At 47.6% G+C, this 25,440-nt stretch overlaps 1 protein-coding gene across 1 annotated transcript in view; it reads left to right on the top strand.

The window, feature by feature from the left end:
- The window catches only part of NCKAP1L (NCK associated protein 1 like), a 38,735-nt gene extending 18,807 nt beyond the window's left edge, over positions 1-19,928 (top strand). Inside the window, exons 19-31 of the mRNA XM_019419633.2 lie at positions 1,204-1,349; positions 1,633-1,764; positions 3,240-3,458; positions 5,587-5,717; positions 8,429-8,526; positions 8,662-8,755; positions 8,912-8,994; positions 9,294-9,374; positions 12,339-12,432; positions 13,351-13,467; positions 13,843-13,952; positions 15,435-15,524; positions 19,403-19,928. Coding sequence (XP_019275178.1) covers positions 1,204-1,349; positions 1,633-1,764; positions 3,240-3,458; positions 5,587-5,717; positions 8,429-8,526; positions 8,662-8,755; positions 8,912-8,994; positions 9,294-9,374; positions 12,339-12,432; positions 13,351-13,467; positions 13,843-13,952; positions 15,435-15,524; positions 19,403-19,534 — 1,527 coding nt within the window. The 3' untranslated portion in view covers positions 19,535-19,928. The remainder of the gene's footprint in view (positions 1-1,203; positions 1,350-1,632; positions 1,765-3,239; positions 3,459-5,586; positions 5,718-8,428; positions 8,527-8,661; positions 8,756-8,911; positions 8,995-9,293; positions 9,375-12,338; positions 12,433-13,350; positions 13,468-13,842; positions 13,953-15,434; positions 15,525-19,402) is intronic.
- Positions 19,929-25,440: the final 5,512 nt, after the last annotated feature.

Genomic DNA, 25,440 nt, shown 5'->3' with positions numbered 1-25,440 from the left:
CTGTGCTGGATTTTTGGGATGGGGTCCCAGAAGGAAGTTACACAATCCCTGCCCTTGGGGAATGTCCTGGTTTAAGGGAAAGAGGAGTACAAACACATGCCAGAAAGAAATTTAAGTGATGAATGCCCAGAAGCTAGGCAACCAAGTAGAATTGCAGGCATATTCTTCACTTATTTTGAGTCCCTACTACATGCAAGGGACGCGAAAGAGATTTGCTCAGTGTTGTATCAGGGGTGACTCAAGCGTGATGTGAGTAATTGTTTTCACGCACACCAGGACTTTGTGCCCAGATGAGTATTGCCCCCTCTAAAGTTATCATTTGGAATAAATAATTAGTGATGTTGCCATAACGAGCAGAGTTACGTTATTTTGGAATTACTTTCAGAATCTACCGCAGACGTTTTGGCATAATATCAGGGTTGACACATCTTTAGGGTCACATCTCTTAGCATGACTGTGAAGTACCAAAACCGGTTTTCTCATGGTGCTTACGCTACTCTGAGAGGAATTCTGGATGAGGAGTTTCCAGACATGCTCTGCACAGGCTCCGCAGCATTGGATTAAGTGGAGAGAATTCGAAGATGATTATCTTGAAGGAGAAACCTGAATATATAATTCTATCTTATATTTTCTGTGCAGCTGACTGGGCTATCTCAGTGAAGAGAAGAGATACAGAATTGATTAATAATAATAAAAAAAGAAGTGGAAAGAGAGTGCTGGCCATATTGTGAGCTCTGGATCTTTGTACAGCTACGTAGCACGGGCATCTGTATCCATGGGACAGAATATGAAGGGATGTAAAGTGAGATGGTTGTTCCATCCAAGCAAAAAATAACTTTCTTCCCAGGTTGGAAGATCCTAGAAAGTGCAATTGCGTGGAGCTCTTAGGTCCTATTCCTTTTACTTGAATTTTTCCATCAGTAAAGAGTTTCTCTCAGGATGTGAGTGGGGACTTGACGATCTGATCCATAAAAAACACTGCCGTTTCTAGATTTTGAGCCCTACCCATGGAGAGATATTTAGTGATACCTAAAAGAAATGAGTGCATTTCAAATTGGCCCCCATTCAAGGAGGAGATGCTGGAAGGAAAGAGGGAGAAAGGCAGACAAATAAAAGAATAGACAATAGTGGAGGGTCTGCGAGATGGGCTCCTTGTCAGTTTTAGAAATGGATCTCACTATTCACTTGTGTTTGTCCCTAAAGCTTCTACCTAAGCACTGTGCCACTACCATCAGCAAAGCCAAGAATAAGAAAATCATGAAGCAGAGGCAGACTCCCAGAAAAGGAGAACCTGAGAGAGACAAGCCAGGAGCTGAGAGTCACCGGAAGAACCGCAGCGTCGTCACCAAGTGAGGACCTGGGCCCTTGAGGGCCAGGTGGCCACTGCCTCCAAGAAGGGAGAGCAGGGAAGAGGGAAGGTGATTCGGCGGAAGAACGTGGGAGTGGTGGTGGCAAATGGCAGATATGGAAAAGCACTTCCGTGTGAATTTCCTACTTTGCCTTTGAAGGCGGCATCAATGTCCTAGAAGCTGAAAGGGTCTGAGGGTCATGGGCCTGACAAATCCTTCCTGGGTACTAGCAGGTAGTGCCAGCCCTGTAATTAAAGCTCGCTTTACTTTCTCAATTTCCCAGCATGGACAAGCTACACCTAAACTTGACAGAATTGGCACTGACAATGAATCATGTGCACAGCTTCTCTGTGTTTGAACACACGATCTTCCCTTCTGAGTATCTCAGCAGCCATCTGGAGGCCAGACTCAACAGGTATCACTCTTTCCTTGTCTTCTATGTTTGCATAGTATGGTAGTCCTTTTTTTTTTTTTTTTTTTTTGAGAGAGAGAGAGAGAGAGAGAGAGCACACACATGTGAGTGTGTGCGTGTGCGTGAACGGGGAAGGAGCAGAGAGAATCTTTTATTAAAAAATTTTTAAAAATTTATTTCATATATAGAGAGGGAGCACAAGTGGGGAAGAGGGAGAGAGGGAGAGGAAGAGGGAGAGAGAGAGAGAGAGAGAGAGAGAGAGAGAATCCCAAACAGCCTCCATGCTCAGTGTGGAGCCTGACATGGGGCTCTATTCCATGACCCTGGGATCATGACCTGAGCCAAAATTGAGTTGGATGCTTTACTGATTGAGCCACCCCGGTGCCCCTGCATAGTATGGTAGTTCTTAAAGTTGGGTTCTGTTAGATTCATTCTGGTGGTCACTCTGATGGAGTTAATCTGGCATAGGTCTCAAGTATCTTTATTAAAATGCAATTAACAAAAAAGGTCCCAACATTCTACAGGTGGTTTGGTAAACAACCAGAACTGATCACCACTGGTTTAGTGGTTTAGTAGAGTGAGCGGGGATTTCGCGGTCAGGAGACCTGTGTTGACATCCTGGCCATTAGTTAAGACACTGAAGTGGGGAATCTGACTTGTTTGCGCCTTGTTTCCTACCCTGCAAATAAGGATAATGATATTTACCTTATAATGAGAATTACCTGTAATTGAGAATTGGTATAGAATTAAAGGTAATAATGTGTACGAAGTTCCTGACACATACAGGCTTCAATAAAATAGATTCCCTCCCTTCACTTTGCCTCTCTTTCCATTGCCCCCTGAAGTAGGAGGAATATTCCTTATATTGGAGTTGAGTGCTATAGTCAGTAATTAGGGGAATGAGGGGAAGAGGTTTTGGTTTTTTTGTTTTTGTTTTTTGTCTTAAATAATACTCCAGTCTTCTATGTTTTGTTTTGGAATTTGTAATCTATTCGCTTGAATTGCCAGGGAAGGCGTGCTTGAGAAAGTGACATTTGGGTAAACTCCTGAAGAAGCCAAGTGTGTGACTATCTGAGGAAAGAGCGTTCTAGGTAGAGGAAATAGCCAGGGCAAAGGCTCTGAGATGGGAACCTGCCTAGAATGTTCAGGGACACGGGGGAGGCCAGGATGGCTGGACCAGAATGAGCCAGGGACTGATGGGTCAGATGTCAGGTTAGAGACTAGGTTGGAGGAGTTGGCAGACTGTGTAGGTATTTCTATGTCATTGTAAGGACTTTGACTTTGACTCTGAGTGAGATGGGGAGCCTTGACAGGGTTTGAGCAGAGCACAAACAAATGTACCTACCTTTTTGGGTTTCTGTGAGATTTAAAGGAGGTAATGTGTGTAGTTAAATCATAGCACAGCACCTGGAACACAGTATAAATGTGCTGCTGCTGTGTTTAATATTATGATTGTGATTATGATTTTTGTCACCCAGAGCCATTGTGTGGCTGGCTGGCTACAATGCCACGACCCAGGAGATCGCGAGGCCTTCTGAACTGTTGGCAGGAGTCAAGGCATATGTCGGTTTCATACAGTCACTGGCCCAGTTTGTGGGTGCAGATGTTTCCAGAGTCATCCGCAATGCCCTCCTGCAGCAGACACAGCCACTGGACTCGTGTGGGGAACAGACGATCACCACTCTCTACACAAATTGGTCAGTGTTGCTTAGCCTCTTCTACTGCCTTATTCCTTTGTTACCACTTTTGCCCTTACACGGTCAGACCTTGGGTCCAGGCATTTCAGCTCTGAGGGTCATAGACCCCCAAATAGAGGCTTGTTTCTGCTAGAGGACTAGAGCAATAAGCGGGGGGCAAACCCAGATGTCCTTCTTTCCATGTACCATCTATTTCTGACCTTCCATGTAACACCCATTCGTCTACCCTGTAGTAATTTGACCTTTCCCCTCTTACTCTCCAGTTCCTAATCTTCCTTTTCTGGATTCTTACTGTTTTAATTTCAAATGCTCTCTCTTCCTCTTTCTGAAGTTCTCTTATTTCTCTTTGCCCAGCTTCTCTCCCTGAAGACTATTCTGTCTAATGCAGTATCTCCAGAATACAATCACTTCATCCCAGATAAGACCATGTCGAGTCTAGCAGTTTGTTTTTATTTTTTTTAATTTTTTTTTTCAACATTTTTTATTTATTTTTGGGACAGAGAGAGACAGAGCATGAACGGGGGAGGGGCAGAGAGAGAGGGAGACACAGAATCGGAAACAGGCTCCAGGCTCCGAGCCATCAGCCCAGAGCCTGACGCGGGGCTCGAACTCACGGACCGCGAGATCGTGACCTGGCTGAAGTAGGACGCTTAACCGACTGCGCCACCCAGGCGCCCCTCTAGCAGTTTGTTTTTAATAGGAAGGGAGCTGCCTCTCCAAAACCAGAGGAGGTAGGGATTAGCAATGTTTCCTTTGAGAGTTTAAGGCTGGAAAGGAGCCGGATTCCTACCTCCCCAAGCCACTGGGTGGCGCTCTTAATCCAATATCAGCTCAGCAGGAGCCAGGCTGCAAAGAGCCCCCCTGAGCAGGGGGAAAGACGGAGACCAGTTTTGCAAGTAAGAATGCCACCAGGGGCGTGTCAGGAAAGGAAAATGGGTGCTGTGGGTTAGGTGAAAACTTTGAATTGTTAAAGAGGGCATGCTTCTCTGAAGGGGGCACCCACCCCTTACCTCCACCTGATCACTACCCCCACGAAGCGCCTTACTTTTAATGGAAAGTCTCCCAGTTTCAAAATTTTGACAACAAATTCAAACTAAAAGAAAAAACCCCTCACCTTTGACGGCTGGGTTTGCCCCCCACCCAGGGGACTTCTGTAAGACCTAGACCCAGAGCTAGTTCCTGGGTGAGTGGCAGGGGCTGGCCACACCCTCCTTTGCCTGGAGGTCAGGAGGGGATATTTGGAGGCTGGATGACCAGTGCTCACAAGGCTTCTGTCAGTCCAGGAGGTTTGACTTGGGACTCGGCTTCTAGAATCCTATGTCCTCAGTCCAACATTCTTTTATTTAAAATTTTTTTTTAACATTTATTTATTATTGAGAGACAGAGACACAGCGAGAGGCAGAGAGAGAGGGAGACACAGAATCTGAAGCAGGTTCCAGGTTGGTCCAACATTCTTTTATTTTATTTTTTTTAATGTTTATTTATTATTGAGAGACAGAGAGAGACACAGTGTGAGCAGGAGAGAACAGAGAGAGAGGGAGACACAATGGAACAGAGAGAGAGGGAGACACAATCTGAAGCAGGGTCCAGGCTCTGAGCTGTCAGCACAGATCCCGACTTGGGGCCCGAACCCACAAACTGTGAGATCATGATCTGAGCCGAAGTCGGACGCTTAACGAACTGAGCCACCCGGGCGCCCCCCCTCAGTCCAACATTCTCATTGGAGAGGTTGAGGCTAAGTATATTTCAGAGGAGCCCAGTTAGTAGGAACTTTTTTCTTGTCAGTTTGGGCTTGTCTTACCTGACAGAGAGAGGCCTAGGGTGAGGGGAGAGAACAGTTGGAAAAGAGCAGGGGCTGAGAGAGGGGAGTGCATACTGTTACATCTGACAGCGCCCGTGAAATACCCTGTGGACTGGAGGAGAAGCAGAATTACAACATTGCCAGTTGTTCTTGAGTCAATGGCTTGGGGTGTTAATTAGAGTGTTTTGCTGTCTTCTTTGAGTTTCTTCCCCCCACCCCAGCCTTTGGCAGAGTTTCTCTTCCCGAGCCCAGTGGTAGTAGTGGGGAGCAATGGCAGGGAGAAACAATCGAATGCTAAAATCGTGTGCTTTCTTGCCCAACCCTTAGGTACCTAGAAAGTCTGCTTAGACAGGCGAGCAGTGGCACCATCATCCTCTCCCCCGCCATGCAGGCCTTCATCAGCCTTCCCAGAGAGGGGGAGCAGAACTTCAGCGCAGAGGAGTTCTCTGACATCTCTGGTGAGCCCCGGGCCTGGTCTCCTTGGCGAGGAGCTGAGCCTTTCCCCTCAGTTCAGCATCTCAGCCTCCAGACCTTCCCAGAGGCTCATTCTGTAGGCTCCTTAACATCTCTGCGGGATTACACGTTGGGGACAATAAAGAGATCCTAAGTGAGAGCCAGAATTGAGGAGTGGCCGGGGGGTTGCAGGTGGAGAGGGAGAATGAGGGGAGTTGGGAGCTAGGTAAGGCCACTCAAGTTACTGAAAGGGTTTATTTTTCGAAGGGTGGTAAATAGTTATTTTCCATTTCCACACAGAATAAAGAGTTAGACATATAATGAAGGGTAAAGGATAAATAAATAAATGTAAGAAGGGAATTCTGATATTTGGAGTTATTAAATAGTGGTCTGATGTCATGGCATCTTCTTTCTGAGGGATAAATTTTAGGGCCTGAGCCAGAGCTTGGATTGCTGATGTATAATGATGATAAAATAATAGATGACATTCGCTGTGGGCTAAGTTCTAAATGTTCACACCTATTAATCCCTTTAATCCTCACAATGGCTTTGAGGTAGGAACTCCCATTACCCCCATTTTACAGATGAGGACACTGAGACACAGGGAGGTTAAGGAGCTTACCTAAGGTCACACATTCATAAATGTCTGAACTGGGATTTCAACTCAAGGCAGTCAAATTCTAGAACCTGGGTGCTTAATCACATGCAGTGCTGCTTCCCAGTGTCTAGAAGGACTTTTGTGTCTTAAGGCCGGTGGGTAAGGATTGTGGAGTGAATGAGTTGGGGTGTCCTTCTCTTTTTAAAAGAGGGCTGGAAGCCATACAGATCCTTTTTAATGGATTTGTTTTACTGACTGATTGATGAACTATCCTACTGTTTCCTCCCTCCTTTCACCTCCATGTAAATCCTGGCTCCTGCATGGTGTCTGGTACAGGTGGGGGATGCTTTCCTGACCCCGCCTTCTCCATTCTTCCCCTTCCTTGTTTGAGGCGGGGGGGGGGCATGTTATAGAAGAGCACACAGTTCTGTTGTCCAGTGCTGTCTCCTTCTTACCCTCATTCTGACTCCATCAGTAAGCTGACCCTACTCTTTGCGTTCTGGAGGCTTCAGATGTCCCCTTTCATCAACTCCACCCACAAACTGTAGGCAGCATCTAAAATCAGCTTTAGGTCTTGCTGACAACTGATGAGCAGCAGGAGGTAAGGCTGATTCCCCCTTCTACCACCCCCACCCCAATTTCCCCGAGTTACCATGGTGATGGGGCAATGCTACTGTAAAAATAGATAGATGGAAAGAGAAGGATGGCCTAGGGTTACTAGCCTGGAGTTGAGAAGACTAGAGTAAGGAGATTCAGCAGATCTGAACTGGATGATCAGTGTGTTTTCTCTCTCCAGGGGAGGCAGTTCAGCCCCTCTTCCTCTCTATCAGCCATTTTGGCATTATCAAGTTGACCAGGTGGCACATCTTTTTCTAATTCTCAGCTCAGTTTTTTCTACTATAAATCGGAGAGGCCAGAAGTGTGTAGTATTTACTCTAGACGGGGCTCTGACCAAGTTCCACTTCCTCTGTTCTTGGTGGAAGCAGAGATCAACTGGTCCTGCCTTCAACAGCTTGAGCGTGAGCCTTGATTTCTTTCCCCTCTGAACTCCTATTAACAACGCTAAACTCACTTTTCTGCTACCGGTCTCTTGTTGTTGCTACTTTTGGTTTTGTACGATTTTCTCTGCTGGGATGATGCATGGCCAAAGACCATCGCTGGAGCTCCTTCCTATTTGGATTTGTCACTAATGTTTCCAACAGGGGATTTCCCCAGTAGGGTGTCGTTTAACCCACAAAGAGCCAAAAGTGGGATGAGTAGGGACAGATAAGGCATCCGGGGCAGACTAGAGGGAGGAAGGACTTAGAGGAAAAAACAACTGGGATTCTGGGGATGTGTGTTGGTTATGAAAAAGAAAAGGTAGGTCCAGGAGAGGAAAATTTGGACAGTGAAGCATTCAATAAGGGAAGCAGAGGGAGGAGCACAGAAGACACCAGAGCTTAGATAAGAAACTAGTTGTGGTATCTACAGAAAGGGGCAATAAGAAGACATTGTGCTAGGTTTCAGGTACCAGCCCTTGACTTGGTTAAGTGACCTTGAACAAGCGCTTGACCATGTCTGTTAAACCAGAAGAATGTACTGTATACCTCAGAGGGCTGTTAATAATGATCACATCAATAATCCTTTAATCATATATATCTTTGTGGGCTTCTAAGATTTTTAGCATGGGCTCTTATTGACTCTCATATCCACTCCGTGAAGTATTCGGGGCAGATATTAATTTCTTCATTTTACAGAGAGGTAAATGGAGGCTCAGAAGGGTCAGTGATTTGTTTAAGGTCTTACATCTAACAAGTTAGTACAGCTAGTCTTGCAAGAGCAAAACCCAGGTACCACAGAAAGGGACTTGGGAAAGGATCGCTTCCTGTAAGAATGTAAAGTAAATATCATTTGCGGTAAGTGTTTGCGTGAGTACCAGTGGGGAGGGGGTAAATGGTCCCACAGGATGGCCAGGTCTGTCACCTAAATGTAGGATTGCAGGCCACTTCTGCTCCCCAACTTCCCACTTCCTTTCCTTGAGGAAAAATATTGTAAATGTTCAGATTTACCGTCTGTCTGTGGTGTAAACACTCCAGTGCCCTCTGAGTCCCACCCGGGACCTCTGTAACTCTGTTTCAGAGATGCGGGCCTTGGCTGAACTGTTGGGCCCCTACGGCATGAAGTTCCTGAGTGAGAACCTGATGTGGCACGTGACCTCTCAGATTATGGAACTGAAGGTACTGTGGAAACAAGGCCTGGGAAAAGGCGCAGCCTCAGGGAAAAGGGGCAGGAGTAGGAGATTGGTCCGGGGGTGGGGGGATGTACCACAGTCTTGTCTTCTCCTGCTTCATGTCTCTGTGTCCTGGCTGCAGAAGCTGGTGGTGGAAAACATGGATGTACTTGTTCAGATCAGATCCAACTTTAGCAAGGCAGACTTGATGGCTTCTCTGCTGCCCCAGCTGATAGGTGAGCACCTCCCTGATGGGACAAGGAACTGTAGCCATGGCATTACGGATGACAGGGGTTTTGGGGGAGTGGGGCGGGGCTAGGCTGGGTGTGCAGAAGCAAAACCCGCACTAGTCTCCTAAGTTCTACTTTTCTCACGCTCTTCCTTCTCCGCAGGGGCTGATAATGTGCTGAAACGCATGACCATCATTGGAGTTATCCTCAGTTTTAGGGCCATGGCCCAGGAGGGACTTCGGGAGGTGAGCTGAGGGCAAAGGGCTGCCCCAGAATCACAGATGCCCCTGAGGGGAGGGTTTGTATGAGAAATCGTGGAGATGTGTGGTGAGCATTGAGGAGAGAGGGGGAACGTAATTTGGTAGAGGTCCCGGAAGATCTCTGGGGACAGATGAGCAGAGGACACCTAGAAGCATGATGCGAGGGCCGTGTGGGAGGCTGGTGGGGCCCTTATCCAAGCTGGGGCCCTTGTTATGTTTGTTCCGTCTATCTTTGCAGGTACTGGCACTGCCCTGTGAACTCATTTATCTTCTCTCTCCTCCAGGTGTTCTCCTCCCACTGCCCATTTCTCATGGGTCCCATAGAGTGCCTGAAGGAGTTTGTCACCCCAGACACAGACATCAAGGTATGGGACAGCTCGAAGTGCAATCCACTTAGGAGATTGTTGTTGTAGAAAGGACGTACCCAGGACCTCGTGAGGGAGGGAGGGCTCTGAAGAATACTGTAGGGAAGGAGCCAGCATTTGAATTTTTTTTAAAATCTTTATTTATTTTTGAGAGAGAGCGAGCGAGCAGGGGAGGAACAGAGAGAGAAGGAGACACAGAATCTGAAGCAGGCTCCAGGTTCTGAGCTGTCAGCACAGAGCCCGAGGTGGGGCCCAAACTCACAAACTGCGAGATCATGACCTGAGCTGAAGTTGGACACTTAGCTGACTGAGCCACCCAGGCGCCCCAAGGAGCCGGCATTTGAATAGGAAGGAGCTGGGAGAGATTTTGTAGAGAGAGGAGTAGTGGTCAGACGATATTCTTGGAGAGACAGGGCAGAGCTGGAGAGACATGAGGGGGATGGACAGAGGTGGGAGCCTGGCGTACCTGTGAGAGGGTTGGGGAAACGTTACTGGAGAAAGGTAAGATCTAGGGTAGCATCGGCGGCTTTTTCTAGCTAAAGTGTGCCAATTAGATACTGAACTGTGTGCAAACAAGTTCCCTCTTCAGTCAGGAGCTCAGGTACTTTTTGTAAAATGATTTATTGCTTCCATCCCCACCCTCTCCACCTGAGCCCAGTTTCCCTTTTCTGGCCTTTCCTTCCTCCTGGTTCTGAAACTTTTTGATTCCTCTATGTCTGTGTCACCTGGCTCAGGCCTGCATCTACTACAGAGATGGAGAGAGGAGGAGGGGCTTCTGCAGGCACCCTGAGTAGAACATCCACTTCTCTGCCCGCCCCCCCCCCCCCCATCTTTGCAACATCTTCTTGTCTTTTGGATCACCTGAAACAAACAGGTCTGTTATGTAGGATATACAGCCAAAGGCTGGGAACAAGGGTCTTCAGACACATAGGGCAGGCCACTTCTTCATGGAGAGAGCTCTGTGATTAAGAGGGAACTGGTCAGCAGGAAGAATCAAAGTTGGATATTAAGAAAAACTTCCTTGCCTTGAGATCAAAGGAATTATGAAATTTCCCCTCTCTCCCCCTGAACCTCAGGCTGAAGCAGTCCTGGGGACCATGTGGGTTTGATGTTTCACTGGGCTGGCTGCCCCTTCTGACCGTTCTTTTACAATGAACTTGGGTTTCTGGAAGCTGCTGATGTCGGGGACGAATGCTATAGCCTGTCAGAAGCTTGTCTACCTGTATCTCCTGGGCAGCACTGATTTTAGGCCCTGCCTGCTTGTGAAAATAAGTAGGTTGGAGCCGGAGTTGGGGGGGAGGAGAGGTGGCCTGTCCATCAGAGATTCTGTTGCTGTCTCAGAGGAGTGTGAAGATTAGGGAAAGAGAAAATAAGACTCCTTCGATCATCCCTTTCTTCTTCCAGAAAAATCACAGGTCATGGACCCGGTCCCTGATCTCCCCAGACCCATGAACTATAGGGAATTTAAATAAAGGGCAGAGCAGGATGTGGCAAAGGTGAGCCTTCCATGACAAGTACCATAGGTGAAGTGTGTGTTGATTGGTGTATCTGTAGGGTGCTTTGCTAAAGTTACCCCACCCAGTTGTCTACTCTTGAAACAATTGTCCTTGTTCTCTCCAAACATTTTCAAGTAATTTGGTTAACCTCAAATGAGGTCTAAATACTCGGCATGGGAGTGGGGCTTTGGGGCCATATCCCGGGAACTTGATTTTAAGTACTAGAGATTCAAGTATCGATCAATAAATGTATTTTTGTAATTTAAATTTGGTTAGCTAACATACAGTTCAATATTGATTTCAGGAGTAGAATTTAGTGATTCATTACTTACATACAACACCCAATGCTCATCACAACAAGTGCCTTCCTTAATGCTTGTCACCCATCTAGCCCATCACCCACCCACCTCCCTCCATCAATCCATAGTTTGTTCTTTATTGTTAAGAGACTCTTATGGTTTGTTTCTCTCTCTTCTCTCCGTCTCCCTTCCCATATGTTCATCTGTTTTGTTTCTTAAATTCCATCAATCAATAAATATTAATTGAATACCTTCTATGTGCTTAGCGTTGTGTTAAAAACTAAAGAGGAGAAAAAGAAGTGCAATGTTCCTGGCTTTGAGATAAAGGAAGAGGAGGAAAGGAATAATGTTGATTGGTGACTAATGTTTATTAGTGACTCTGAGTGTGTAGGGTAGATGCTTTATACATGTGACCTAATTTAATCTCCACAACAACTCTGTGAGGTATTGTTCTCCCAGTTTTACAGATGAGGAAACTGAGGCTCAAAGAGGTTAAGTAACTTTTAGCCAAGGTCACACATTTAGAAAGTGGTGGTCCTGGGATTCGAACCCAGATCTTCTCACTCCAAGGCCTTTATCTCCCCTCAGATGCCATGAGGTTGTAAAGGATTATTTTCTAGGTGCTGAGATAAGCCATATGTGCCACCTCCTATCTGAAAAGGTAACTGATAATACCATGTGTGATCCATGATAAGTCCGTGGTACCACTTTAGGAAGGAAGAGATGAATTGGGCCTGAAGTGTTTCAGTGAGGGCTTCACACATAATATGAGATTTGAGTTAAGCCTCAAGGGGTGGGTGTCACTTAGATATAAGTAGAGGTCAGGAAAAGACACTGTAGATGAAGAGGGAACCAAAGTATGACAGTAAGGAAGCAAGTTGTAGTTTGGAGGCAGTGAATTGATGACTCTGGTTGCATTGACTGTAGGAAGCTCTTGGGGAATTAAGAGTGAGAGAGGAAATTCGTACTGTGGAGTATCTGAATGCCAAACAAAAGCATTTGTGCCTTTTCTCTGTAGGTTATGGAGAGCTATGAAAAGAATACCTAGAAAAGATGATAATTCACTGAAGGGTTAACATCTGTGATCCGGGAATCCTGACTACCTGTAGCTTCTGTCAAACACTTTCCTCTGGGAACCCTGTCCAGAATGTTGTTTTCTTCTCTACTAGGTGACCCTGAGTATCTTTGAGCTGGCCTCTGCTGCAGGAGTGGGCTGTGACATTGACCCAGCCCTGGTGGCTGCCATTGCCAATCTGAAAGCTGGTAAGATTGGGGAAAGTGGGCAAGGGAGGGCTTGGACCATTATTTTCAGGTGGGAAAATGTCAATGTCAAAAGAAATCTTCCCTTGGGATTGTGAATTCAGAGGATATAAGCTGGGAGCTAAAGAAAGACTTAAAGTGCAGTCCCTAACCCCCAGAAAACATTTACATAGGCAATTTAGATTCCTAGCCACGTTCCAACCAGTTGACCTGTCAATCTGCTAAAAAATATTAAGCGAGAGCCCCTTTGATGCTCAGCAAATACTCAAAGGAACTTGTGCTCTAGTTGGGGAGGTAAGATTAATGCAAATGAGACAATGAGAGAGCAAGCCACAGTTACATGTGATTTCATGCTGAGTTACATGTGATTTCATGCTGTGGTACAGCATCTATGTGCCTCAGAGTGATCTGGTGCTCTCCCCTCCCATAGAATCACCCTGATGCTATTCACTTCTTCCTCTCGTCTCCTGTTGTCTTTTACATTTCCCGGTACACATTTCCTCTTTCTTACGCACACTCAGAATGGGATGAAACCAAGGGGCTGGTATCAAGCCCTTTTAAAATTGCTGGACTGGCCCTTCTCTCTTAGTTTGGTAAGACTCTTCCCTCTCCTTCCTGCCTCCCCACCCCATCAGGCAGCTGACAGTGTCCTCTGACTGCATGTCTGCAGAGCCCTTCCCCAAGAGCTCCACTTTGGTCACCAGAGGAGGCCTCCAGGATCAGGCCCCTCATGAGAAGTGGAGGCCAGTCCTGTTCCCCTTCAGCAAAAATGACTTGCCTGCAGTGCTTTAGAAAGCGTTTTCCTAGATAATTTTCTTATAGGATCTTCCCAGTAATCCTGGGAACTAGGACCTCTATAGAAGATAACTCCTGTTTGCTGATATTACTTTCCCTCTTTTTTTTTTTTTTTCGTCTTACCAGATACTTCATCCCCTGAGGAAGAATATAAGGTGGCCTGCCTGCTCTTGATCTTTCTTGCTGTTTCCCTCCCACTCCTTGCCGCTGACCCTTCTTCTTTCTATAGTATTGAGAAAGATGGTAAGTAAGGAGTAGGTGGGAGGGACCAGTGCTATTAGGATAGTCTCCTGGGGTAGGGAGAGGAGACGGAGACATTTGTCTGGAGAATGTACAGAATTCTGACTCAGGTGTAAAGTTCTGTTTCAAAGAACACTTGAGAATGAAGTCTCCGTAAAATTCAATTCCAGTGAGATTTCTTAGGAATACCCTTATCCTAATATCTAAATATCTTCTGATGTTTCTAGGAATATCATCCCCCAAATGCCTCCTGGTCCTTTTGGTGTCAAACGGGGGTGGCCTAGCCTGAAACAGTGAGAAAGTGCCAGCTGGGGTCAGCCTGGGGTGGCTCACTTTATTCCTTTTTGTGTCTCTCCCCCTCTGTCAATCATAACCTAGGTTACAACAACAATATTCACTGCTTGACCAAAGCCATCATCCAGGTATCTGCTGCCCTCTTCACACTCTACAACAAGAACATCGAAACTCACCTCAAGGAGTTTCTGGTGGTGAGTACAGAGCCCAAGGCATAGCCCACCTCAAGCCCAACACAGGGCTTTGAGATCAAGAGCTGAGCTGTGATCAAGAGTTGAGTTGGACACTTAACTGACTGAGCCACCCAGGGACCCCCAAGTCCTCTGTTTTTAATAAGGTCTCCGGGACGTCTGATGCACAATCAAATTGGAGACACCAAGTTTTAGAACCCATAAGGAAGCCCTTTCCAACTCTAATCCTCACAAACAACAACGGAACCTTTTTTCACATTCTCAAACCTTAGTGTAAATCAGAATCACCTGGAGAATTTCTGAGTCAGTAGATTTGAGGTGGGGCTAGAAAATGTGCGTTTCCAAGATCCCAAGTTGATGCTGTTCATCCTGGGATCTCGCTTTGAGAACCACTGGGCTTGATTTCTAGGACTGGGGCTTATAATCAGGCAGCCGATTCTACTGTAGGTTACATCCCATTTATTCGAGAAAAATTGTTTCAAAAAATATTTTTAGCCAAGGTTTGACTCCCTGTAACAATCACCATTTATCTTAAGTTTTGCCTCTGGAAAAACACAGAATAAGTAGTCTCTTTCCATTGTTGAAAACCCTGGGGTTTTCCATTCTAAGTCCTCCATGGTAGAATTCAATCCATACGCTTCTGATACATGGTCCATTACCCACTGCCTGACTTCAGCATTCTCAACAATGGGGAACTTCTTCCTCTGCAAAGCATGGGCCTGACTTAAGAATTAGGGCCTCATTTGTCTCCTTTTAGGAGGACACACGGTAAATCATATTCTCTCCGGAATCATACCATTTTCCTGGAAGCTTAGTTAGAGGGTCTCCATTTAAACTGGGCCAGCCAGCCAATCAGAATGGGATCCGAGCATCTTAGATATAAAGAATATTCGTACCAGATCTCTAAGATGGGGTGAGAAGGGACCCCCTCTCCCCTTTTCCGTTTGCCCTGTTTCTTTACTGAATGAGAGTAACCTGGGCCTGGGATGCAGTTAACCATGTTTCTTCCTCCCTCTTTGATCTGTTGGGGGCCTGGAGGTGAATGGAGAAGACAGGCATTTGGGAGTTGACAGGAGGGGAATGTGAAGAACACTGCCTCTGAATCAGAGGCCCAGCTCTGTCTCTAGTCTGGTGGGGAGTCAGCTGTAAACAACTTGGTGACAGTGCTGTCTGAAGGCTGCCTAGGAAAAGGGATTAATCTCCAGCATACAGTATTACCTGTCTTTGTTCTAGCTTTTGTCCTCGCCCCTTGCAGCCTCTCCCCCAGCACCTCTGGCAACCTCCTGTTGTCTGCCCTGCCTGGTTTACAGGCAAAGCGCGTCTCTGGAGCCTAGGGGATTTGCTACTTTTCCACCCAGAGTCTCCAGGAACATCGCAGCACTTCTTAACTCTCCTCCTTGATCTTTGCTTAACTTCCTGTAGCCTGAGGCTGTCCCACTCTGACCTCCATAAAAATCTGCTTTCTTACAAATTCTTCCCCTACAGGTGGCTTCTGTCAGCCTCCTGCAGCTGGGCCAGGAGACTGACAAGCTTAAAACCAGAAATCGGGAATCCATTTCTCTGCTCATGCGCTTGGTATGTATTTGGTTTAAGTTGGTCTGGGAACAGAAAGAGCAAAGGCCAGAGGGTTTTGTGTCCTTGCCTTGTTGTGACTCAAAAGCATGAACTCAGGGGCACCTGGGTGGCTCAGTCGGTTGAGCGTCTGACTTGGGCTCAGGTCATGATCTCACAGCCCATGGGTTCCAGCCCCATGTGGGGCTCTGTGCTGACAGCTCAGAGCCTGGAGCCTGCTTTAGATTCTGTGTCTCCCTCTCTGTCTCTGCCCTGCCTCCCCCCCCCCCCCCCCCACATTCTCTCTCTCTCTCTCAAAAATAAATAAAAACATTAAAAAAAAAAAAAAAAAAAAAAAGGCCTGAACCCAGAACTGAATTCGGCCTGACCGTTAGGACTCACATTCTGGCTAACCTTCCAGACTTGTCCTGTAATCCCAAGGTAGAGTCTTCAATGACTTCTCTGCAGGACAGGGCCTACCTTGTCCCTGGCTGACTGGGTCCTTTTTCCTGCAGCATTCTCAAGTCTGATCTGATGGGGCAGCTGTGTCCCTCATCCATAACTGCCTGTCCAGTGCATGTTTGATTTTACTTGACCACTTCCTACCACTGTATGTCTTGTCCTTAAGAAGTACTATGGGAAGGGTGCGGAATAATACAGAGCTGAACTGGGGGTGGGGAACTGGGGGCTCAGAGGAGGAAAGAATTTTCCCCTGAAAAGCTATTAAGACCAAGAGCGCGGTGGGTCATGAATCAGGCGCCTCCTGCTATCTCTTTCTTCCCAAGCTGTGGGCTTTTTGCTACTTTGGCAGAAACTTCTGGGAACTCTGACTCAGTTAACTTAAAAAAATCTTTTCCTCATGACCCTGTTTTCCTCTTCAACACGCTTACTCACTCTTTTGCTCTAAATGTCTGATTCTCCAGGTTAGTACTGCATTTAGATATGGTCAGGAGAGACTCCGGGACTGACCCCTGTGTTTCAGAGGCCCTCCTCTGGCGTATGGGGAGAGGACAGGCCCATCTGGAGCCTATGCTCCGCCTTGAAGTCCACACTAAAGATTTCTGGGACCCCAGAATTCTCTGCTAAGCGGTTCCAGCCTACTTGTAGGGCTTGTGCAAAGTTTCTTCCCCAAGTGCATCCTATTGAGGCGGGCTGTGCTGTTGGAGGATTACCTCTAGTGCTCAGGGAGAGAGACAGAGACAGAGACAGAGAGACAGAGAGACACAGAGTGTAAGTAGGGGAAGGGCAGAAAGAGAGGGAGACACAGAATCAGAAGCAAGTTCTGGGCTCTGAGCTGTCAGCCCAGAGCCCCACAGGGGGCTTGAACCCGTGAACCGTGAAATCATGACCTGAGCTGAAGTCGGATGCTTAACTGTCTGAGCCATCCAGGCGTGCCTTTATTTTTATTTATTAATTAAAAAAAATTTTTTTTGAGTCTAAGAATTCTTAATTCAAACCTGACCTTCCACAAAATTATAAAGGTAGATTGTGAAGGTTGAACAACAGAACATAATAGTTTGATTTATTTAATCACATAGTATGCTATACTCTTGGCAAGGCCCACAGATGTTAGGGGCAGGCATGCCTGGGACTCCCTTTGAGTCTGCTGTAAATACACAGGCATGGAGTGGGATCTGTGTCTCAGCTAGAAAAAGGCCTAGACTGGGCTAAGGATCCTGTTGGAGATGAGAAGAGAATGGAATGAGGGTGTGGGGGGAGGGAGGGGTGTATGGTGAGGGGTGAAAGGGCAGAGGAGGCAGATGAGGGCAAAGGCCAGTAGTGTGCTAGGTAGAGCACAGTCTTTGGAGCAGCATGACCTTGGGCAAGTTAATTAACCTTTCTGAGACTCTGATTCTTTATCCAGAAAAGTGGGCCGTAGTCCTTGCCATAGAGTGTCAGGATTCATAAGAAAATATATGTGAAAGTGCTTAGTACATAATACATGCTCAACGAATGTTAGTTCTCTTTCTCTGCCGCTCATTTTAGTTTCTGGATGATTCTTCATTTGCTTCGTCATTTACTTGGGCAGCTGTCATCTCTGTAAGGTTGGAGGCGATTCTGTATGGCCACTCAGCCCTGCCTCCTTCTGCTTTGCTGGTCCCCTGCTCGTCCCCAACTCTCCCCCCCCACCCCTCCCCCTCAATGTGGGAGGGTGTCTGCCCCTTGTGGCCTCACAGTGAGGCAGCCGAGTAGCTGGGACAGAGCTAGGCCCTTTTTGTTAGAGGGAGAGACCTAGGGAGGAGCTGCTGCAAAGCAATTTAAATGCAAATGTTTCCCCACGGAAATACAGGGGAAGGAACTGTATTCTGAGTTAAGAGGCTACTCATGTAGCCCCAACTCCTGGCCAGGCACTTCTCTCCCTGGGGGTCTTTCTGTCTTGGCTGTCAAGCCTGGGCAGTGCCCACCCCTGTTACTGCCAGCCTGTTCCTGGCATGGGTTTAGCCGGGGAAGAGATGGCTCTCAGAGAATCATAGAATTCTAGATGTCAGGATGAGACCAGATCCTGGCAATTGGTCCAGTCCTTACACTTTATGGGTGAGGAAACTGAGGAGAGGGCGGGAAAGATGACACATGCAAGGTCTCCCCCAAAATATATGGACATGAGAACCCAAGTGTCTTGGCTTTCACTTTAGGGCTGTTTCTACTGCCATGAATTTCCTCCAGTTAGGAGCCGTGTTATCCTCTGTGCTTAATGGAGCAAAGAATAGGAAGTCTTGGGCCAGTGGATTCTTCGTGAAGCCATCACTCATTTCCCTGGACCTGAGGGTCATATCCTAGAAAAGAGACCCTATCTCTCTCCTGGCTTACGGTTTGAAAGTCTTGCCTAGCGAGAAATTCCTTGTGTTATCCAACCTACGATCGGAGCTACTGTTTTTCTGGCAGATTTCCTTTCCTCCAGCCTGCCGTGTCTGTTCCTCTGAGGCTGTTTGTGTGCGTTTGTATGTGCACATATTTGAGAATAGCAGAATCTTATAAAATTTAAAACTTGAAAGGACTTCAGAGAAATAAACACATTAGAGTTGATATAGTAGATTCTCTTTCCAGGATGAATTTTGAGGAATCAAAAACACCAGACATATTGGGGAGGGCCCATCTGTGTAAATTGCCAGAGGATACAGGACACTTCTCTCCAGAGTGTGTTTTTTAGTCCCACAACTTCATGGATGAGGAGAGCACTGAAGGAAATACACCCTGTTTCTTCTTCCGGGATGGGGAGCCTCCAGCCCAATGCTAGGCTGTGGGCTCTTCGCTAATATGCCCCCCTTCCCCCACCCCCTCTACCCTCAGTCTTATCCAGGCATCTTGATCTATCTTTCTGCTTGGCTGTGGGGGCTGCTGGGATCACCATAGCACACAGGCTTCTAATTAAACTAATTAATCATGCCTGCTCCTTTATGCAGCATCCTTACTGCTCCCCAAGCACTGTACTGAGGGAGGGAGGAGACTGAGACCCAGCACAAGAGGACCCATGTGGATTCCAGGCCCTTCTTTCTTGGCCTGCAGTGGTGATTGTTGCCTTCTCTGTAAAGCTCTGTCATTGGCGCTTTTATCCAACCTTACCTGCTTCTGTGCTGCCCCCCGCAAATGATTTGGCATCCAGAATGGGGAAAATGGGAGTTTTTCTGCCACTGGAGAAGTGATTCTTTCCTGCCTTCTGCTTCTGACCTTTTCCTGTAACCCTGAGAAGGGACACAGGGGCCATTATAGGGAAGCTGAAGAGGCCACGTTGCTTTCCTAAAGCTAAACCAAGTGAGGGGAAGAAGGAGGGGGTGTGATTTAGAAACTTGTTCACTTGCAACTCTAAGAGCCTCAGAGGGCCCAGGAAACTGAACGAAGGAACAGGGTGTCACAGAGTTATACCCTCCCTGAGGTTCTCATCTCTTGACCTGTTTCCCTTCCAGGTGGTAGAGGAGTCCTCCTTCCTGACCCTGGACATGCTGGAGTCCTGTTTCCCTTACGTCCTGCTTCGAAATGCCTATCGGGAGGTATCCCGGACCTTCCACCTGAACCGAGTGCCAACTAGTACCCACTGAAGGGCCATTTGGACCTACCTAAACCCAGGAAGCTGTAGCCATTTTCTCAAGGGATGGGGTCAGGAGCCAGAGCTGATGAACAGACATATGGAGGAACAAAACCAAAACCATCCACGGCTGAGAAATCAAAGAGAAATGGGGCAGACGGTAGGGGGTGGGGGCGGGGGCGGGAGACGGAGGACAGGTGACGGGAAAAATTAGGGAACTGGGGCCACGTGTGTACATTTTAACATAGTAACATATAAATCATGTTTTCTAGCTTGTGGTGGCTGGTGCTTGAGCTCTGACTGGCATGGGTCTCTCGACCTTCATCACTATTCTAGGATAATGCTGGCGGGCAGAGATGATCAATCATCATATTAAACCATAATGAGCTTATAATTCTCCCACTGGAGCTGCTATTGTCTCCTGCACATTCATTAGGACGATTATCTCCTCTCTTCCTCTTCCAAATGTGTTCGGCAAACATTCAGCCTGCTCCTACTGCAAAGTAGTTAATAGCAAAGGAACTTCCTTTTTCCTTTGTGGGGGCTCTTTCAGGAGTCACGGGTCTCTTCCTCTCCTCCATCTCTACTGCCTACAAGAGGGAGTGCCCTTGAGAGATTCTCTCTGGCCCCAGCTGCCCTCACCTGCTCTACCACACCTTGTAGGGACTAAGTTCTCCCATCTGTGTAGCCATAACCCCTCCTGCTTTTTCTTTGACATGCCACAACCCAGAGCCATGAGTCAATCTAGCTAATTCTAAGTCACACCACAACGAGTGGGATCCGAGTCATGTGGGTCTCCCTCCCAGATTGTTTGGGGATACTCTCCCTGCTATCTGGAGCCCCTAATTTAACCCAAATCCCCTTGTTGTCATCCTGGGTACAGCTGTTGCTGTAGGCAGGGATTTCTCTGCTAGATCTTAAATTTCATAGACCTCATTAGATTATAGGGCCCTGAGAGTGGGTATACTTGAGGGAGTCCAAGCTGTTTCAACTTAGCCCTTTTCTGCACTAATTAGAATTTCAAGTGTCACAAAGCCTGGGGCGTTCAAGATAGCACTAAACTAGATTCAGTTAACTCCGTGGCAGGAAAACAGTGGCCCCATCCATCACTTCTGTGCACCACGGCCAAGGAGGACTGGGGCAACAGACTGTAGGTCACAGGTTGAGAGTGGTGGAAATGGGCGAATATAATTAGTTGATTAATTAGGGTCATGTCCATCATTAAGCTATTTGATAGCTGTTTTGGGATTTTGTATGCACGTCTGATCTTTACTTCTCAGTACCCAGGCTTAGTCAATAGTTCTTAAACTTAGCATTCATAATCGATACACAAGTTTTTCTTAGCAACAGTTGTCTGCTCTTCAGGATAGGAGCAACTGAGGATCCAGCTTCAGGCGTCAGCTGGTTGTCCTTCCTTGCTGTGGAAGGGACATTATGTTGTAAAGGAGTGATTCAGGGTCAGGCCTATTGAGACTGAGGGCAAAGTTGATCAGGAAGAGGAGTCTCAGACGTATCTGAACAACTACTCCTGCATCCTACTCTGCTAAGATCTTACTCTTGAGATGGAGACCTCTTTTCCATGCACGTGTAGCACTACGTAAGAGGAGCCTCTTTTTTTTTTTTTTAATTTTTTTAAATGTTTATTTACTCTTGAAGGAGAGAGATAGAATGTGAGTCAGGGAGGGGCAGAGAGAGAGGGGGAGACCCAGAATCCGAAGCAGGCTCCAGGCACTGAACTGTCAGCACAGAGCCCGATGCGGGGCTCGAACTCCTGATCTGTGAGATCATGACCTGAGTGAAGTTGGTTGCCTGACTGAACCACCCAGGCACCCCAAGAGGAGCCTCTTAAGGACAGAAGAGATAAGTTGCTGCAGGAGAGTAGAGGGTAGACATGATACTTCTTTTTTTTTCAATTAAAATTTTTATTGAGATGGGATGCCTGGCTGGCTGTCCTTAGAGCACGTGACTCTTTATCTCAGGGTCATGAGTTCAAACCCCACGTTGGGTGTAAAGCTTACTTAAAAAAATTTTTTTTATTGAGATAATTAATCCACATGCACTTGTGAGAAATAACACAGAGACACTGTGTGTCTACTATACTCCAATTAAAAAAAAAAAAGGAAAACACAGAGAGCTCTCGTGTATCGTTACCAGTTTCTCCCAGAGGTAGCCTCTTGCAAAATTATAGTCTACTATCATAACCAGGATATTGACATTGATACAATTCATGATCTAATCCAGATTTTCCCAGTTTTACTTATTCTTGTTCCTCTGTGTGTACAAAATGTTGTTCCGTACAGCTTTTTTACAGCCACATCCCCTTCGCCTTCCCGAACACTTGGCAATACAAATCTGTTCTCCTTTTCTAGAAAATGTTGTCATTTGACATAATATCTTTTCACAAACATGTAATTACACACACATTTCTCTGCTACGTATACTTTTCCGAAGTGCTTTCACAACTTCTATGACAATTCTGCAAGGTAGCTGGGGAAGGCTTCCCTATTTGAGGCCAGTCAACAGATTCAGAGACGTTCAATGATTTCATGAAGGTCACGTGTTTAACAGTACGTCTAGACCCAGGACCCGAGTCTGGTGTCTCAATCCTCGACGTTTTCTACCTGACCAGACTGCTTCCGCATCTGGGAGCTTTCGCTGTTAGGAACCAGAGACCCTAGAATGAGCGAATAGGAGAAGGTTTGGACATGATGGCCTTCACCACCTGAAACAAAAAGTGTCTAGAGGTGAAGGGACCCATCAGCATTTCAGGCGGTTTGCTTCCTTGACCAGGAGGTTCTCTGACCCCAGACAGCTGGGGACACAATCCACGATAAGCCGCCTTCTGCTATCAGATGCCCAGCTTATTTTATTCAGGCCTTAAAAGGAACTGAGGAATGAATTCTGAGGGAGAAATTCTGACTCCAGTTTGTTTTGTCTTGCAGGCAGAGAGTAGGTTCTAGGCTCAGCATTTTGATTAGTGCAGTGTTTTCATTAAAGTCTCCATTAACTTGTTTGTGGCAGTGAGATGGAATTATCTCTCCCACGGGGCTGGGGTGAGATGCTTGTAGAGGAGATCCCTTTCCTTTGGGAGGGACAAACACTGCTCCCCCCACTATGGTGTTCGGTTCAGTGGGCAGGTGGGGCCGGAGCCTGGCAGAGGGGATCTTGCCTGTTGGTCCTTGGCCTGGGAGGAACGGCCAGCCGTTTGAGCACCGGGCCCCAGGAGGGAGGGAGGTTCCAGCTAGGGAAAAGCTTCCTTCACACAGGTCCTCTGTGCCCGTATCAGTTCTTCTCCAACAAAGTTTGACTCTCGGAAGAAGCTGGCACATGGCTGAAATGCACTCACGAGGTTGGGGGAAGCGTGTTCTTCCAGTTCTCCCCCTACAGGGCCTCCTGCTTCTCCCAAGTAGCTGTCATCAAAAGAGTTGAAGATGAGTCCCCCCTCAGCCCCCACACCTCAGTGAGTGTCAAGCGCTCTCCTCCCACCTGAATAGGAAGCAGGCGCACAGGCCAGGCTGCAGGTTGAGGAAGTCAGAAGTTAACTTGAGCTGAGTTTGCAGCTCTGGAGAAATTGAGGAGCAGGCTTTTCTCTTGTCACTTTGGAGGGAGAGGATTGTGAGGCTGCCCCTTTAAATAGCATTCCCGTAGGAGGCACATCACATCCATCCGTCACTGCTGCCAAAGCATCATTTTTGGTCTCTATCAAACTCAGAGCTTGTTGGGAGGCATTGTGGGGTTAGGGGAGTGATGAGGCAGGGTCTTCGAGAGGCAGGGGCCATTTGGAAGGGAAAAAGGAAAGGAATGAGGTTGGCAGCAGGAACCTGGAAAAGGGGGGTTGGGGACGAGAGGACAGGGAGAGAAAAATAGTGGTCTGTTGAGCCTGTGGATGGAGCAGATATATCTGGTTCTTATCTGTCTGGAGGTAGAGGAAGGCAGAACTGGAATGAGATTGCTGCCAGAAGGAAGAGGTTGAGGTTAAACACCAGGACGGGTAACTAAAGAAGGAGAAAGAGAGCCACAGAATGGAAAAAACACAAGAAAAAGGTTAGGAGACTTGGCCCTGGCTTTGTTGCTTTACTCTCTGTGGGGACCGCGTCATTTTTCTGGGCTTAGTTTTCCCATTTGTTGAATGAAGGGGGTTAGACTCGATGGACTCTAAAGCATCCTTCATGAATAACTTTTTGTTTTGTGTTGGTGAATTTTCCTTTTCTTCAAATGGGTTGGGAGTTGGGGGCCTGGGAGATCGGGGTGGGATATGCCATTGTGTTGACAAGAAGTGTCAACGGATGATCTGAGATCCCTCTGAAAGTACATCTCCCGCCTCTTTCCCACCTCTTTGTGTTTAAATACCTGCCTAATTTGGGAAGCTCCTTAGCTTGGATCCTAATTTGCAATTCTTTTGTAGTTTCCAGCCCATTCTTTTTCAGTTGTTAAGGGAGGTGATTGCTCTCGAGTTTGAGAACTGGATTGCGTAGGAGTCTGACTGGGGTCTCGGGTTGCAGCTTTGTCCTGCCTGGGGCTCTTCCTCAGGAGAGAGGGGAAAGGGTGATGGATGCGGAAGTTCGATGGACACAGCGAGGGAAGTCTCCTACTCTTTCTGCTTTTTTTCCACCTCTGCCTCTGCCTGTGTAACTTCCTGGGAGCTGGTGTTGCTGATTCTTCTCTGTCCTGCTAGTTCTGAAGGCCCGACCTAATCTAATCCCCTAAAAGGCAATTCTTTTATGTAGGAAGTCTTTGCCACTTCACTTCTGTCCAGCTGCTTCTTTTCTCCTCCATTGCCTGGGAAGGTGGGGGGGGGGGGCAGGGGGAGAACTCCCCTCCCCCATTTAGAATGGAGTAAATATCTTCTGATCATCCCTCCTGCCAACCTCCAGGGTTCTTGAAATGAAAACTCACAGTTTGGGATTCTGGATTAGTGGCCTGCTTGGGATCCAGCAGTTAGTGAATACATCCCCAGTTTCTATTTACATAGGATTTTCCCATAATGCCAAGGTAGGTGGTTATTAAGGAGGAGAGCCATTCTGAGGAATCCTAAGGTGGTTCCTGCCAGAATCCTTAGTAGGATTCAGTCCAATGCAAGAGGCTTTGCCTGTCACAAGGTCTTGAATTCAAATTTGGGTTCATTAATTGTTTTACAAGTGTTTCAGCAGCCAGGCTGTTTGGTGTGGGCCCTTAGGCACTAGATTTCTTTTACTGAAGACAGAATAAGAGGAAATAAGAAGGCCCCGCTACAGGAGGGTTTGAGATGAGATACCAGGAACGGTTTCCTGGTTCTTGCGGAGTTCTGTACAAAGATGATGCGGTCCTGCCTGCTCTGGTGGATTCCGTCTGGAGAGCTTTAAGCTTGGAAGAAACCCCCACAGGCCAGGGAGATGGAGAGAGGCACGAGGGGGAAGGCCACAGGGATGGAGACATATCAGGACCACCAAGTTAAGGGAACTGGGGAGAGGAACGGGATCCCGTGGCAACTCAGAGCAGACCTTGAACTTTTCCCTTCACATGAAGGCAGGAGCACAAGGTGTGAGGGTCTGTCTGGTCTGGGGCTGGGTTTCGGAGGGTGGATGGCTTCGGTCGGCCACGGCGCACGGGTTCCCCGAGGCAGAGAGAGAGTGGCGGGGGGTGGGGGGCGGCGGGGGGACTCGACCCCTCCCCCTCCCGCCCCACCTGGGGCGCACGGGCGGCTAGGCACCCGCGGATCCACGAAGCCACACGCACGCACACCGAAACTCAAAACACACACCGGGGAAGGCGCCCAGCCGCCCACACGGAGCGCTGCGGCCGCCCGCGCGCCAGGCACTCTGTAAACACGCACTCGCACCCCCCGCGCGGGGCACACGCGCCGCCGCTCGTCCCGGGCGCCCGGGTGCGTGCGCTCGCCCTCGGCGCCTGTGTCTGCGTGTGCCCCCGGCTCCCCCGCGC

The sequence above is a fragment of the Panthera pardus genome, unplaced genomic scaffold, assembly GCF_024362965.1.
Source record: "Panthera pardus isolate Hobbes unplaced genomic scaffold, ASM2436296v1 HiC_scaffold_6, whole genome shotgun sequence".
NCBI classification, from domain to species: Eukaryota; Metazoa; Chordata; class Mammalia; order Carnivora; family Felidae; genus Panthera; species Panthera pardus.
The sequence above is the reverse complement of the archived record's forward strand: the minus strand, read 5'-3'. Positions and strand labels throughout refer to the sequence as shown.